The sequence below is a fragment of the Microchirus variegatus genome (genome assembly GCF_963457635.1).
Source record: "Microchirus variegatus genome assembly, chromosome: 3".
Taxonomy (NCBI): domain Eukaryota; kingdom Metazoa; phylum Chordata; class Actinopteri; order Pleuronectiformes; family Soleidae; genus Microchirus; species Microchirus variegatus.
In genome coordinates, this window is record NC_139804.1 from 23,178,117 (window position 1) to 23,195,112 (window position 16,996).

Below are 16,996 nucleotides of genomic sequence, written 5' to 3' on the forward strand. Positions count from 1 at the left end.
CAACTTCACCAACAAATGCTACGTTTTACGCACTGTACCTTTAAAGTAAATAGGGGTGATTTTTACTACAACTAAACTGATTCATGTGTTTGTATTTATTCTTTGAATCATTGCAAGAACAAATCACCTCATTCATTCACCTACAGTAAATATAAAGCACTGGTCAGAAATCTACTCAAGTCTTGCCCAAATTATTGGTCAAATTATGGGTGTTGTGAATTTAAATCACAACAAAGGAGGCATTTGATTGTTAACAAGCTGACTCTGATATTGATTAACTGCAAAGTTCACATTGTCATGAAGACTTAATAGAATATATTACATTTTATAGAATATACTGTAGCCGTGCTGGGAGCCCAAGTTCAGTAGCCAGACCCAGTTTGAATGTTAGATACATACAGCGAAAGAGAGAAAGAGAGGGGGACAGAGTGAGAGAGCACTATTCTCAAACAACAATAGTTTCCCTTATCCACTGGGTTTGAGCCCTGCCAGCACTGTTCTCTTTTCAGATGCCCTCTGCTACGCCCAGCTTTGACATACAGCTTTGGCCGGAATTCTGCATTTGGGACTATCATTCACACCTTGGTAAGATAATGCTTTTATTGTACTTTCAGGATTATCTCAATTACTGCAATCCTAAATAATTTCAATAAGTTATAAAAGCAATCTACTGTTTATTTTATCAGTATAGTTTCCACACCACCTTGAAGTGAGAAGAATGAGCTGTACAGAGGGTCTGAGGGCCAGCTCCTCTCAGTTTACTCTGGGTGGAAAGCCTTTCCGCATCCTTGGAGGCTCAGTCCATTACTTCCGCGTCCCCCAAGCCTACTGGGAGGACCGGCTGATGAAGATGAAGGCCTGCGGCCTCAATACTCTTACGACGTAGGCTTCCAGCCTCAAAGAAATTGGAATTGTCTTGTGTATTAATGGTGCTATACAGATAAACTTGCCCTGCCTTGTGCTGATGTGACTTCACTGTTTGATAATGAGAGGTCCCATATTATGCAAAATCAACTTTTTAATCATTTAAATCCTCATATTTGGGACTCTGGAGGTCCTATCAGTCGGCAAAGTGTGAAAAAAGATGACTCACTCATGTTTTTGTGATCCTCCTCAGTCTAAGTACAGGATATGAAACACGCGATATTGACTTCCGCACTCCCTGGGATGCTAAATTCCTGGAATTGTTGTCTCGTTGAGCTCCGCTTTGTCTGTAAAACACGCGAGAGTGCTGGCGAGGGCAACGGAAACCGAATACCGCGAATAGTTCTATTCTTGGCTCCACAGTGCAGCACAGAGTCCTACACAAACTTCCAGCCTCAGAGGATTTATATATTTAACTTGGAGAAATGGTGTATAATATGGGACCTTTAAACACAGATCAGACTAAATGAAATATGCTTGTATTAAATGGTCTATAAATAGTTCCAATGGGTAACACTTTACAATAAGGTTGCATTAATTTGTACATTAATGTTACATTCTACTTTTTTTTTGTCAGATATGTGCCATGGAATCTTCATGAGCCTGAGAGAGGAACATTCAACTTCCAGGGACAGTTGGACCTCAGGTAAAAGTCCCTTCATTTTTTCCTCCTTTGAAAATGTATTATTTTATCTTATCTTATCTTATCTTTAGGGCCTATGTCAGTTTAGCAGCAGAGATGGGTCTTTGGGTCATCCTGCGGCCAGGACCTTACATTTGTGCTGAATGGGATTTGGGTGGCTTGCCAAGGTAACACCATCAGGTTATTCTTTGTAAAGATACAGCCATATGAACATGAATCATATGAGCCGAACGTCACAGATGCTGTGCCTTTCAGCTGGCTGTTACAAGATGAAGACATGCAGCTGAGAACAACTCATCCTCAATTTGTAGATGCGGTCAACCTCTACTTTGACAAGCTTGTCTCAGTCATTAAACCACTGATGGTAAGTTTCACTAAACATTTTCATTATATCTTTCTTATATATATATAATGTACATATATTATTTACACTGCGATGGACTGGCGAACTGGTTGTACCCCGCCTATCGCCCTATGTCAGCTGAGAAAGCGGTAGATAATGGATGGATGGATGGATATTATTTACATATATTGTTTATTTTCCTCTTAAGTTTGAAGAGGGAGGCCCAATCATTGCAGTGCAAATTGAGAACGAGTATGGATCATATGCAAAAGATGAGAAATACTTACCCTTTATAAAAAATGTGAGTTTATTCATGTTTTTTTCATCACTAAAACATTATACAAGTTATTATCCTTCATGAATGTAACATTTAACTTCTGCTTTGCCTGCAGTGTCTCCAGTCCAGGGGGATCAATGAGCTACTGCTGACTTCAGATAACTGGGAGGGCTTGAGATATGGAGGAGTTGAGGGAGGTATAACCGCATAAGTGTAACAGGGGGACAAGCTTTTTATTTATTTATTTATTTCATCTTTATTGTTGCCCTTGATGCCATTTATTGTTTTAGGATATTAATGTATTCCTTGCTTATTTCAGTTTTAAAAACAATAAATCTTCAGAGACTGTCCTTTGGAGCGATTCAGCACTTGGCTGATATGCAAGTAAGTAACTGAAACTTTTATTTCATCCTTCTGATTTTGCATATATGGTTGATTTTGTGTTGTTGTGTTTAGCCCCAGAAACCTCTGATGGTGATGGAGTATTGGTCCGGGTGGTTTGATGTCTGGGGAGAGCATCACCATGTGTTCCATGCTGAGGGTGTGAATCACTTCCACATTCAAATTAACCACTGCATATTGTTTCTTTATTTCTGATTTGTGTGGTCCGTCTCAACAGACATGATAGCTGTGGTGTCAGAAATCCTTGAGCGAGGTGTTTCCATCAATCTCTACATGTTTCATGGTGGAACCAGCTTTGGCTTCATGAATGGTGCGATCGACCTTGGTGCATACAAACCTCAGGTCACCAGCTACGGTTTGTAATCTTTCAAATGTTGAACGGACATAAACAGTGTTTTTGGGTCATCTGCTCATCCCTATCAGAGGCAGCAGAACAGGTTGAACCTAAAAATGTGCTTGTAAAAACTTCTTGTTTGAACAACTGGAAATAAGGACAAGCTTGTGACTTGACAAAACCTTGTGACCATTATATGGCAATTTTGTATGAATATTTATTTTTTGGTGACTTTGGTGGTCAAACATCAAGGTCATTATATTAAAACAACTGATATTACAAAAAAAACATTTTTGCCTTGAATGTGTTATCTTAAAATATGCCTTCAGAGCAAATTTGGTTGATATGTTCACTGTCACGGAGTAGCAATCTACAATTTGGTAGTTAAAGGTCAAAGGTCACATTGGGCCCTTCAAACATTCCTATTAATTGTCAACAAATGAATGTTATAAGAGTCAGGAAAACTTCTAGTCATAAATGTTTTCATTGCAGATTATGATGCTCCTTTATCTGAGGCTGGAGACTGCACCCCAAAATACCAACTCTTGAGGAATTTATTCAGCCAGTACCACTGTAAGGTCTTCTTAAACATCCGCATTCACTGATTTAAAGCCTTGTTCATTTAATAATGAATCTGACAACTTCATTAGTAACTAGTCGGTCATAATTTCACTTTCATGCTTCAACTGTGAAATGTCTTATTGAAGAGCTGAACCAAAAATCAAAAAACTATGTTCAAATAAATTTAAGAGGTAGTGCTTATCCTAAGTTAAAAATAAAAAAATCTAGGGCACATTTCTCTAGAACATACAGTAATTAGCCAAATGTTTTTGCAAACTAATGTTGCAGCTGGGCCACTTCCAGAAGTGCCTTCTCCTCAAGGAAGGGGAGCATATGACCCTGTTGTCATCCAGCAGCACCTGTCACTGTGGGACAGCCTACACCTCATTGACAAGGTAGGCTGCTGGACAGACGCTTCATACCTGGCAACACAGATTTGATCATACACAAAAACTGTCACCACATCATCATTTTAAGGAAGTATCTGTCATAGGCTGTTTTCAATTGTGTCAAAGAGACAACATCCTAACTTACAGTTGCCCTTCTTTGTAAAAGAAATATGCAGATACAGCTTCAATCTGATGTCATTTGTTTCCCTGCAGGTCTGATTTGGTCTGTACTGTAAGACTCTTGTCTTTAATATGTTGTTTGACTACTGTGCACCCAGCCATGCAGGTCAGAGATGCCGGTGAACATGGAGAATCTACCTGTCAATAACAACAATGGCCAATCATATGGTTACACACTGTATGAGACCACAATCAGAAGTGGAGGAACCCTGAACTCCAGGAACAACATCAGAGACAGAGCATTGGTGAGGAAAAACACCTCAACCCAAGGACACGCATACAGTACTGTACATGAGGTTATTCATCAGTCTGGCATTGTGACAATTTAATGTTCTCCAGGTTTTTGTGGACAGACAGTATTGTGGTATTTTGGACTACAAGACTCACGAGCTGACACTACCTGTTGCAAAGGTACAACATGAGTTTATTGTGATTCTCTTATTGGTTTGTACTCTTACTCTTACTGTCACAGATTTATTGCTTCTGGTATCATTTTTAACACACTAAAGTCAGTTTAGGCCAATGTTCACACCTGTTCCACAGTTTTCATATTCACCCAAATGCTCCCAAGAAAAGAGTGTGCGCTGGCGGCAAAATGTCTCATTCATAATTAACACACAGCTCTCACCTTTTATCTTGTGACTCCTTGTATGGAGTCATTCACAAAATGCATTGCCAATATTACCAACCCACACCATACACTCAGTATCAAAGCAATATTGATTCTATTTCCACATGTTTCACGTGACATGAAATATTAACTTTAATATAACCTAAATGAAACCAATATTAAATTATTGTTACTGCCACACAGTAATAAATAGTATTTAAGGACTCTAACACACAAACAGTAGGCAAATGTAATGGTTATGTACTCTTTGGTAAGACAACAAGGCCTCAGGCTCACATGTTATCTGAGTCAGCAAATAGTTCTTAAAACAATACCTAAACACAAAGGCAAGTTTTACTAATTTCTGTTCCATGAGGAGATGCTGTTTCTCCAGATGTCATGTGACCCAGTTTGCTTACCATGTTGGTAGGAAAAGCTTCTCCAACTAGAATAAAGTTTTTTATAATGTGGGGCGCCTGTGGCTCAGTGGGAGAGCGAGTCGTCTTTCAACTTGAAGGTTGTGGGTCTACAAGCTGATGTGTCCTTGGGCAAGACACTTAACCCTGCTTGGGCAAGACACTTAACCCTGCGTTGCTCCTGACGGTTGTGCCGCCAGCGTATGAAAGATGAGTGATAGAAAAACGTATGAAAGTGTGAGTGAATGAGTGAATGGGAACTGTAGTGTAAAGCAGCTTTGAGTGGTCATCAAGACTGGAAAAGCGTTATATAAATACAACACCATTTACCATTTTACCATAAGTGTTTCATCATGGCATGGTTTGGTAGCAAAAGTCTTGTGATTGTTTGTCACAAACTGTGCCATGCAAGTACTTGGCAATGCTCCATCAACAGACCACAGTGATCTAGAGATCACATATTCGGTCAATAAATTGGTTATTGAAGAGCAAAGCTGTTTAAGTGTCGAATATGACACATTACATCGAGTGTTCATTGCTCATTGAAGATTCAGATGCACTTATCACTAAAGACTAATGACCCTAAGAAGCTATGTCTAAATCACGGGTTCTCTTCAAACAAACAGGAGTTTGATTTCTGTCATTGTACAATTTTTCCTTTCCTATAAATGACTGTTTTGGTTTGTGCATTTAAGGGAGAAAGGGTGATGAGTTTGCTTGTGGAGAACTGTGGAAGGGTGAACTATGGGAAAGCCATCGATGAACAGCGCAAAGGTATTCTACCCTCAGTCTTAGTGCTGGTTTACTGACTTTACACCAGTGTCAACCCAAATCTCTCTATCATACTAATCAGATGTGAGCTTTACTATTAGTAAGTTTCATAACAATTCAGATAAAGTTGAATTTACTCAAATGAGTGAAAATCAAAGTTACACTTTTTTTTAGTGTCTTATTTTACACCCCACTCGTGTGTGATTTCTTTTCTTCAAGAACTATTTGTTTCACATTTCCATGTTTTTTTATTTTAGGAATTGTAGGAGACATTCTGCTGAATCATGTCCCCTTAAGAGGATTTACCATCTTCTGCTTAGACATGAAGCCAGGCTTTATAAAAAGGTTGGTTGACCAAATTCCATTTTTCACTCTGTGCAAATGGCTACACTACTACTACTAAGGTTTCTTGTTAAATTAAAGGGTAGATTCCCCTTAAAGCACTTTATACTCTTCTCATAAATGACTTACTCTGTGTACAACCAGTTTTTGGTAAAGATATTTTGGTAGTCATTGTTGAGGCTGCCCAATTAGCGCCAGATAAATGATTATTATATATTAATGATAAATGCAGTATAGTCAGTTTTCCCTGACTATGTCATTTTTTCCAACTCATCCCAACAACACAATCTCTAGATTTATATTTAGTGTCACATGATTGCAGTAAGAAATTATAATTATCTTTTTTTTTTTTTCAGATTAATTCATTCCGCTCATTGGAAGTGTGACTCCCAGTCGTCCTCCGTTCCAGGATTTTTCCAGGCCAGTCTCCATGTGAACGGGCCTCCCAAAGACACCTTCCTCAGGCTACATGTGAGTACAAGTAGTTTATATTTCATGTTAAACATTTTTGGTGCCAAGATTTGCTGTAGTGATAACGTACTATTGGTAATGTTTCAAATATTCAGAATAAATGCAAAGAGGGATTCATTCCCCATACGTATTTATGTTGTTTCATTCTGTATTTACAGCATGCAAATTTGTCCTTAATTGATTGTACTGCATCCTTCCACAGGGCTGGGGTAAAGGAGTTGTGTTTGTCAATGGGCAGAACCTTGGACGTCACTGGTTCATTGGTCCTCAGCGTTTCCTTTACCTACCAGGACCTTGGCTCAGAACTGGAGAAAATCAGGTAAATCTGTTCAGGAACTTTATGTTTAACTTAAACTGAAGTTTCTTCTTCTTCTCTGTTGCTTTACACGTGTCTTTAATTTGTCTCTCTGTGTGTACAAAGTTGTCCGTGTCTTCAGCTTTTCTGCTGTCTTACAGATCATTGTTTTTGAGGAGCAAACAACGGATGAAAAGCTACTGTTTGCTGAAAACCCTGACCATGGAAAAACAACTGATGTTTACAAACTCCCCTTCTGCACACTGCTGTGAAAATAAATGTATAAACGGCACATAACACAAGAGACAAAAAAAACAAAAAACAGACAACAATAAAATCCCAACTGACATTATAACGTCGTACTGCTGTCGTTTGTATTTTTCCCAGAACCCTACAGGTTTCTTATTGGATGTTTGTATAGGAATAAAACCTAGTAACCGGATATAAAGTTATTTCCTTCACAATAATAGAAATCATTTATTTGTAATTGTTTTTGTCGTAAGCATGTAGACCTAATCCACAACCGGTGTTATTGACATGAGAGTCTTGGTTATTTCATATATTACTAAAAAATATGAAATAATCTGTTTGCGTATGCTTATGAATATAACCGGTGAGGACGACATGTGAGTTTTATTTTGAAAAATAAAGCTGGAAGTTATACATATAGCTCCCGCTAGCTTTACGTGTAAACATAGCCTCTGTCCATATCCTGTATTAGTGCGTGACATTAAACTACCTTAACGGGTCGTGCCGGAAAAAAAAAACGACGTTCGCGTCTTTGGGGCGTTTCTTCAGGAACCCTACATAAATTAACGTCACTGTGAGTAGATACGAGTTTTGAAATGTGTGCATAGCAGTTACTGCAGCTGCTTCAGAGTACACTAGCCTGAAGCGGTGAGCTGCTGAACTGGAGTTGGTTTGCGTAGTTAAGCTAAGTTATTACTCTGCTACCGCATCCTAACATGGAGGATCTTGGAGTCTTTGGCACTGCTCTCGGTTGCTCAGCGTGCATCGTGGTGTGTGGGCTTGTGTTTGCAGCCCACAAACTTGGATTAATATACCAGCTCTTTCACGAGGTATGCTTTCTCAACTTTTCCTTCAAGCAAAACTTGCATGCTATTTACTGCTTTGTGGGCATAGATAAGTGTTAGCACACTCCCTCACCTGTGCTCTTTCGATTGTCGTTTCCAGGTGAAAGGTAAACTGGACTAAACCTTTGACCAGCCTTTTGGTTTTGTAGCACAAAGGTGATAACACATGCACCCAGGCCGTGTGTGGTATTGAATACAGGCTGACAATAATATTGTGGCTGTTGTGAAACATGAAAGGAGTGGAGTGAATGAGACAGGCGGCCATCAACTCACACTGACATCTGTTTATCTAAGGCAGAGATGGGTGACTCGATATCACATGCTTTATAACAGTACTGATATCACAACGTCCTAGCCAATATCATCTATTAACAGTGCTTTGTGTTGTAATGACAGAAAAAATACTAGATGCAGAAATAAATAGGAACAGTATATCATCCACATATTTGCTTTTGTCATTGTTTGTATAGTGAGGTGGGTCACAATGGAGAATCACTGGTGGATTCCTTCCACCCTTAAAGAGATACATTATTTCCCCTCATCATGTCTCTGTTAAGCAGTGTTTCTGCTTTATGTTCAGTTTTAAATCAGATGCCTTTTCTTCTTTTGCTTTAAATAAGACCACACAATCAACATGATTACGCCAGTGTTGACGTATTTGTTTAATATTTAGGCTTTAACAATTGGGTCATATTTTTCTTTGTGTCATATTTTTCGTTATCCGATCCAGTGATTCATTGTGTATCAGACTGGTTCATCACTCTTTATCTGATTTAAAACATCAAACAAGCGGTTATATTAAATCACTGATGGTGCAAGTATTATTTAAATGTAATCATTTATAGTGTAATCTTAAATCTGCTCTCCCGATTTAATTTCAGGTTGAAACACAGAGTCCACGACATGGTGGTGAGAGCGTGGCAGAGGTACTCCGTGCCCATGGGGTCAAGTATATTTTCACTCTTGTTGGCGGACACATCTCCCCTATCCTGGTTGCTTGTGAGAAGGTTGGCATCCGCGTTGTGGACACCCGACACGAGGCCACCGCTGTCTTCGCTGCTGACGCTGTGGCGAGACTGTCAGGTGTAGTTTCATGTTACATGAATAAATGTGTCAAAACATGTCTTGTAGCAGTTGTGGAGAATAAAGTTAAACTGTTAAGCACTTTGTAAAATTTGTTAGGAAAAGTGCCCTATAAATAAAGTTTTATATTATTATTATTATTACTATTGTTATTATTATCAGTTTGTCTTGTTTGAGGGCATTCCCACTGTACACAGCATGATAAGACCGGCTCACTGGCAGAGCATTTTAGGCTATATCTTCTATATTGTCATGTGGCGAGTTGATAACTCTCTTGACTGTCTTTTCCACCAGGTACTGTTGGTGTAGCTGTGGTCACTGCTGGCCCAGGCCTCACCAACACAGTGACAGCGGTCAAGAATGCTCAGATGGCTGAATCTCCATTGCTGCTCATGGGTGGAGCTGCTGCTACTCTGCTTCAGGTGACACGTATTCAAATATTCATGCAAATATTTTGTTACTGTGCAGAGAAAAAGGAGGAAAACTGGGAAACCAGTCAGTATATGATAGATCATAAATATTTACCACGAGGGTATCCTACCCTCATTGTTCTCATCTTCAGTTTCTAACTGGTTTGTTGACTTTGTTTTTATACAGGGCAGAGGAGCATTGCAAGATATTGACCAGATGTCTCTGTTCAAGCCGTTGTGTAAGTTCTGTGCATCCATTAGGACTATCCGAGAGATCGTGCCCACTGTCAGGAAGGCGCTGGCTATTGCCCAGTCTGGAACCCCCGGTCCTGTTTTCATAGAATTCCCCATCGACACACTTTACCCCTACCACCTGGTATCCAAAGAGCTTGGGGTAAAGAGCGCCCCCAAAGGCCTGATGGGAAAAATTGTGTCATGGTATGTTATAAGCCTAACATGTTAACACTGAATATGCAGAAGAGAGGTCATCAGATCTTGGTCAGAGTCCAGACCCAGATGCACAAGCAAAAAAAAAATAATATATATTATACACTTTATTTAATTCCCTAACGTTTAATGTCTATGTAAATGCTTTATTTTTTATATAGTTTTGTAATGTTTTTTTTTTTTACCTGACAATAATATTTTTATTACATTAGAATTTACAACCTCTTCATTTCAGGGTGAAGATTGAAGTGAAAATCAGTTGCTGACTTCACACAGACCCTGATTCAAATATTTAAATGTTACTGAACTAAATCAAAACATGTTTTATTATTATGTTCCAGACCATTGCTTGAGGATATTTTTTTCTATCTGGGCCTCTTTATGTTCACTACTGATGTAGAATAGAATAAATTAAAATGAAAATAACATAAATCTACTAATCTGATTTCATCGGATATTGTGATTTTTTTTCCCCAAGGTATCTCACTAACCACATGAAAAACCTGTTTGCTGGAGCTTGGGAAACCAGAGATGTGTCGCCGCTACCAGTTGACATTCCATACGCCACAGATGATCAGGTGTTACTGCCCTTGATGTCAGAGATTTGGCACTGCTTTTATGTTCTAGCCAATGAACTGTTGATTTATGTATCTCCATTAGATAATCCCCTAATGTTGGCAGAAATTAGGAAACCCAAACCAGAGTTTTCCATTTTTTTTACTTCATATTTTCTTTCAATAAAAATCAGGTACAAAGGTGCATAGAGATGGTGAGTCGAGCCAAGAAACCTGTTATTCTGCTGGGTAGCCAAGCCACATTACCACCAGCGCCGGTCGATGACACTCGGTAAGGACATTGTCTTATGCCCTGCTCTTCTCTATATCTATTGTGTGTCTTACTGTTGCTGTTGCTACTTATACTATAAACCACAGCTACCACAGTTACCACAGCCTTTCAATAGCATGTACAGGTATTTGTAATGTTTCTGATTCTTAGCAATGCTCCTTTGGTTAAAAAGTTGTTCCTGCTTTGCAGGAAAGCATTGGAGAACCTGGGCATCCCCTGTTTTCTGGGGGGAATGTCTCGTGGCCTCTTGGGTAAAAACAGTCCGATCCACATCAGACAGAACAGGAGAGATGCTCTGAAGGAAGCTGACTTGGTGCTCTTAGCAGGTTTGTCCTTCATTGAATAATATATTTTGATGCATTTTAAAACAGCTGTTTCTTACTTAAATAGCAAGTCGTTTATTTTTGGGGAAATACTGTTGGTTAAACTTGATTCATAAAGGCTATCCATACTTCTGAGAGGAAAGTTAACATCGTTGTGTTTGCAGGCACTGTGTGTGACTTCCGCCTGAGCTATGGCCGAGTTCTCAACAGACGGAGCAAGATCATTGCTGTCAACAGAGATAAGACTCAGCTTCTGAAAAACTCAGATATGTTTTGGAAGCCAACTTTAGCAATTCAGGGTATGTTCAGTCGCTGACATCCTCATCATTATACACACTACATGGACAAAAGTATTCAGATGCCTGACCGTTACGCCAACAGAGACGTAATGATGCATTCAAATACACATACAGTACTTTAATATAGAGTTGGTCCCTTTTTACAGCTATAACATTTTCAACACTTCTTGGAAGACTTTCCTCAAGATTTTGAAGCATTTCTATTGGAATTTGTGCAAAGTCAGACCCCAAAGACATGCAGAGTCAAGTATAGGGATGGGAATTAAACGGGCTCCAGGGCACAATGTTGAAACTGTAGTATCATTAAGCACTGACCTTAATGTTGCTGGCCGTTTTTCGATTCAGTCTTGAGGAGAGATCTGTGTGTCTCTCCATCAGACAGAATCTTCACATAGAGACACAGACCTGCTGTGACCGAGTCACAGTGTAGATAGTTAAACGCCCACAAGTCTAGTTAGAGTCTTTAGAGTTGATGCTGATAGTCAATGTCGTACAACAAGACTTTTGCTTGTGTTAACTCTGCTGCTACAATCGGGAGGTGTGTGAGCATTTATTTCTTCCAACAGGCATAGAAAACGTCACATTAGTGCCTTCTTTGTCTTGGCACACATCTACCATTCCCTTGTTCCCTTATCCACTCACTCAGCATGCACCCATGTACACACACACACAGTTTCAGTTTATCCACACACAAGAATTAAGATAAAATTCCCGATAAATCTAAATGTACATTCAGTAAAAATGCATGATGTTTGACAGCCTAGCACATAGCACTTGTCACGTGTCCCCCTCCACCTCTGCTATGTTGTTCTATCAGGATTTCATGATAAGTCTGTTATTAACACAAACATTAGTTAATAGTAACCATTAGTCAGTTAAACGATTAGCTACCAGTTTATGAATGCTGTTTGGAATAGTTAAATAATCAAAACAGTTAATCAGGAAATAAATGAATGGCCAAACTGAAAATATGAACACGCATCCATCCACATATTATCCATTTTACCATTACACTTCATAATAAGTGCTTTGAAAAAAGGTGATCTTCTTTATTATTTCTTTTTAAATGTATTTTATTTTTCTCCTAAATAAGAACAAAAAGAACCAATAACAGTACCGGATCAATAAGCGATATAGCAATAGTAGTAGTAACGTCAAGATCTTAACGATAACCATCCTCGTGTACGTTTGGCTTTTGACAAAGCAGAGTGTCCTTCCCTGAATTTAGTCATGTTTTCTCAATGACAGCAGCAGTCAGAGACTCCAGACAATAGACGGACCTAAAAAGCTTGCCTACCGTTTCAAATGACCAGTCCAACCAACGATGCCCTTTGGTCATTAGAGTGGTGGACGACCATGGTGCTACAAGAGCTGCACCTGTTCAAGCCATTGCTTGTTTCATTGTTTCAGTTGCACCTGTTGTTTTAGTCTTTACAGCCGAGGAGATGTTAGCGCAAATCAGGGTGACGGAGCAAGCACTGCCAGCTCAATATTATTTGGTGTATTTTAAACATTTGGAAGTATTCCTCAGTAAATATACAGAATCAAATAATGTGTTGAAAACCACCGTTCCACTGGAACCACACCCATCATTGTTGTCTCTGCTGTGCTATTTTAACCAGGTGGAAGTATTCCGCAGTAAGTATGTGTGCTCTCAGTTAAAAAAAAAAAAATGTGCTCATGATATGCTGTGCAACCAAGGTATGCAGCCAGTTTACTTGTTTGCACCGTCTTGGAGAGGTTACTAGGTCGTGTAACGACAGCGCCCTTATTATAAACAACAAAGGAGATAGTCATTACGAGACTGTCATCACTTTCTACCTCATCTGATTCATGATCTGGCAGAAGGTTTTGAAGCGTTTAAATATATAGAACCAAATGATGTGTTAAGAACCGCCTTTCCACTGGAACCACACCCACTTCTACTGTGCTATTTATTTTTCTGTCTGTTGTGCCTTGTTGTGATGTGTGCGTTTAACCAGACTAATCCATTAAATTGTTTATTTTCTAAAATCCAAATTATTTGATCTATTTTAGGTGACACTGGTTCATTCTTGGTGCAGCTCTCTAAAGGCCTAAAGGGCCATCGCTGTCCAGACGAGTGGCCTCAAAACCTCAAAGCAGGAGATGTAACCAAAGAAACTGCAAACAGGTGAAGAGAAGTGATGATCTGTTGTCCCTGTTCGGAGTCCCATTTAGTTGTTAACTTATGTTTATCAGAAGGTCCAGATTAGTGATATCTTGCATAAAAGAGAGAGGAAACACAAAACTGCATTATTAGGTCTTTTTTGTTTTTCTTCCAGGGCTAAAGCTGATGAGAAGACCAATCGCCACTTGAATCCTCTGAAAGTTTTACACTGTGTAGATGAGCTGATGGCAGAAGACAGCATCATTGTTGCTGATGGTGGAGACTTTGTTGGGAGTGCTGCTTATATAATGAGACCACGAGGGCCTCTGCGCTGGCTAGATCCAGGTACACTCTTGTCAACAAAACAACAATTTGCGAATGTATCAAAACAATGTCTGTCTGGTAATTGTTAATCGGATTTAGAGAATTAAATCATGTCTGATTTTGTATTATAACTGAGTTTATTAAAAATAATATTGCATTTAACTATTTTGTCTAATGTAGGAAAACTTCAGTAATCAAGTCAGTTGTAGTTAATTTGTTTTAATTTGTTTTAGTTTACTTACTTGTCATTGTGTTATAACTTTCATAATAATTAATATCTACAGGAGCCTTTGGAACGCTTGGGGTTGGAGGAGGATTTGCACTGGGGGCAAAACTATGCCGTCCTGAATCTGAGGTCTCTTTTTACAAATATGGTTATTTTCTAATTGTCTGCTGATCCTGGTTCACCTTAGAATTAAATTCTACTCTGTGTTGTTTTCAGGTGTGGATAGTGTATGGCGATGGATCCTTAGGATACAGTGTTGCAGAGTTTGACACGTTCACAAGGCACAAGGTAAATCACTTACCCACCCAAATACTATAACATTGCGACTGTGAACTGGAACTGTTATCTGTGGCACTAACAAAGAGCTGAAGAGAGGAGGTCAAAAAAATTGACAAATACATTTTAAATACTGGCTCATCGTAGTTGTGGTGGTAGACAAGCTTTTAAATATAGGGATACTCCTCACAGGCGACTGAATGATGAACCTGTTAAAGCATGTGTTTGTAGCACCGTTTCTTGTTATTGTTGTTCTTATATTCCACATTTTATTCTTCCTCTCAAGACACCGGTTATAGCACTGGTGGGAAATGATGCATGTTGGAGTCAGATCTCCAGAGACCAGGTTCCCATCCTTGGCAGCAACGTGGCATGTGGCCTTGCATTCACGGGTACGTTTTCTCCACAACCTGCAAAGTGGTTACTGCCACATATTGACACAGAATGTGTAATGAGCAGTACCTAACTGCAAAACTGTAATTCTTTTTCATTCTTTTTGCAGATTATCACATAGTGACAGATGGTTATGGGGGTAAGGGCTACCTTATAGGACGTGAGGATGAAGACAAGTTGAGCGACATCATCAGACAGGCTCAGAAGGAGACCCGGGAGGGCAAGGCGACCCTTCTCAATGTTCTGATAGGGAAGAGCAACTTTAGAGAGGGCTCCATCTCTGTCTAGACCTGTAGTGGATTCTCTTGTCTCATAAACTTTGGCTGCCTTCTTCGAGCTTTACTATGGTGTTAAAATGAGTCCTGACCATACCTCTGCTAATCCTTATGTGCCCTTAATGCCATCTTTCTCTTTGTCTACAGTATGCCGATCTCTCATAAGAGTTCAGGTCTATCACTCATCAGATTTTTCACAAATCCACTTAGGTAGTTTATTACTGTATATGTGTTGCAGTTCACGATCAATTTGTACTGAAATAGCTACAGATTCACCAGCCTAGAAACTACTGTGTGTGACTTTAAGAGTCATGTGTTCTTTGAAAGACAATTGCTCCATTTAAAGAAGGGAATATAGAAAAGACCCTCAGGTCCATAAAATCTCACAGCTGTGATAGCCTTTGTCAGTTATTTAAATGTTGATGACTGACGTCGAATGCCTTAAATATCTGACTGTATCTTTGAATATATTGATATATGTAGACTGAATGTGTGTCTGCCGATCCAGTTATGGATTTAGAATTAGTGGTGAACAGATAAAGGCTATTTTAGTGAACAGTATGAGTAATTGGAGAAAAGTGTGGTCAATATGAAATACCAGCATTGTGTTGTCTTTTTTTCTTGCTTCTGATAAAATCTAAAAATCTTTTAATGAGGCACACAATTGCTGAACATAAGTGAACAGACAAGTATCACATACACTAATTGCACTAATTGCAAGTTAAAGGTAATCTGATTTAACTGGAAATTAAATTGTTCACCGACATTGACAGATAATCTCAAAATGCCACATAATGGGCCCATATTAATCAATCAATAAATTGATCTGTGATTAATTTATATAATATTTGATGTTAACTTATATGCAGTGGTGTTTGTTTCAACTATTCCTATACACATATTGCAATCCTAATTTATTCACACAAAGTGAAAATGTGTGAACCATCTCACTCCAGTATACTGTTTGTTGCTGTGTCATTTGGTACCCTTAAGGGTAAGACTGGGAGTATGACAACATTTCCATCATAAAATGTTGGTTTGGATTTATTGTAAATAAAGGGAAAATAAAATGGGAAAATGGCTGCACTTGGTAAAATGTTTTCTTTTTACATACCCACTTTCATTTTTGTGATACATTTTTGATCTAGGGTAAAAGTGGGTTGGGTTGTCTGGACTATATTCTTTTGATTTGTATTTATGTGTTTGTTTGACTTGAAGGAATAATTCTCAAAAATAACTGATTTCCATTACATTTTATAAAGGGGTGGAACATCTGGTTTCGCTGTCTTAAACATAGTGATAAAAAAAGAGTGTTTTAAATGTTGGTGGCGGTATGAGTTCTTTTAGCACATTATAATTTGGTTATAACAGCTCAGTGACTTTAAATGTGTTATTTCTACATGGCAACGCATATTAAGTGTATTCATACCTGCGCCCACTGTGTAGGTGGGCCCATAGATAATACATGCTAATTAATTCAGTACCAGCACTGAGCACCAAGCTGAACTGATCCATAAAAATGTATTGTTTTGATCTAATATTTTGTTTTGGTCCAACTTTGTTATTAAAATACTGGACACAAGCGGCAGACAAAACATTTGCCTTTAATACTTAAAAGTGTAGTTCTCATTGTAAACATGAGATGGCAGGCTATGTCAAAAGTAGTTAACTGAAGGTCTAAATATGCTGACGTGTTCCTCTTTAACAAGTTGTGTTTTTTTGGGGGGGGGACAATAGATGTCATTGACATCTGTTGTTTTGATCAGTACCATGGCACATTTTCTACAACAGAGTTGATTGTAATTCAAATGTTTGCAGGTTTATCGGTTTAGTTTGAGTTATGTGAACTGTGGCCCACACATTTAGTGATGCTACATTGTTAGGGACTGCAACCCTTTCTACAGTTTTTTTGAG

At 38.8% G+C, this 16,996-nt stretch overlaps 2 protein-coding genes across 2 annotated transcripts; both read left to right on the forward strand.

Annotated features, from left to right (window-relative positions):
* Positions 1-718: 718 nt before the first annotated feature.
* LOC310924725 (beta-galactosidase-1-like protein 2) lies at positions 719-7,230 on the forward strand (the record flags this gene model as incomplete). Its single annotated transcript, XM_083886538.1, has 18 exons — positions 719-882; positions 1,502-1,570; positions 1,639-1,734; positions 1,823-1,931; positions 2,119-2,211; positions 2,303-2,384; positions 2,507-2,571; positions 2,644-2,728; positions 2,807-2,944; positions 3,416-3,496; positions 3,773-3,879; positions 4,152-4,298; positions 4,393-4,464; positions 5,775-5,853; positions 6,108-6,195; positions 6,549-6,663; positions 6,866-6,982; positions 7,120-7,230. The coding sequence occupies 18 exons, from the start codon at positions 719-721 to the stop codon at positions 7,228-7,230; spliced, it is 1,818 nt and encodes a 605-aa protein (XP_083742664.1).
* A 581-nt stretch (positions 7,231-7,811) lies between these two features.
* Positions 7,812-15,969, forward strand: ilvbl (ilvB (bacterial acetolactate synthase)-like). Its single transcript, XM_083886115.1, has 14 exons — positions 7,812-8,037; positions 8,934-9,135; positions 9,430-9,557; positions 9,733-9,983; positions 10,471-10,570; positions 10,741-10,838; positions 11,028-11,164; positions 11,326-11,460; positions 13,498-13,612; positions 13,764-13,933; positions 14,197-14,267; positions 14,355-14,426; positions 14,701-14,806; positions 14,917-15,969. The coding sequence occupies exons 1-14, from the start codon at positions 7,924-7,926 to the stop codon at positions 15,093-15,095; spliced, it is 1,878 nt and encodes a 625-aa protein (XP_083742241.1). The 5' UTR covers positions 7,812-7,923; the 3' UTR covers positions 15,096-15,969.
* The last annotated feature ends 1,027 nt before the right edge of the window (positions 15,970-16,996 follow it).

What these genes read in the sequence shown, in the direction of transcription:
- ilvbl (XM_083886115.1), top strand. Translation starts at nt 7,924, where the DNA reads ATGGAGGATCTTGGAGTCTTTGGCACTGCTCTCGGTTGCTCAGCGTGC. An exon ending in ACCAAAGAAACTGCAAACAG is followed by an intron (nt 13,613 to 13,763) that starts GTGAAGAGAAGT and finishes TTTTTCTTCCAG; the next exon opens with GGCTAAAGCTGATGAGAAGA. An exon ending in TATGCCGTCCTGAATCTGAG is followed by an intron (nt 14,268 to 14,354) that starts GTCTCTTTTTAC and finishes TGTTGTTTTCAG; the next exon opens with GTGTGGATAGTGTATGGCGA.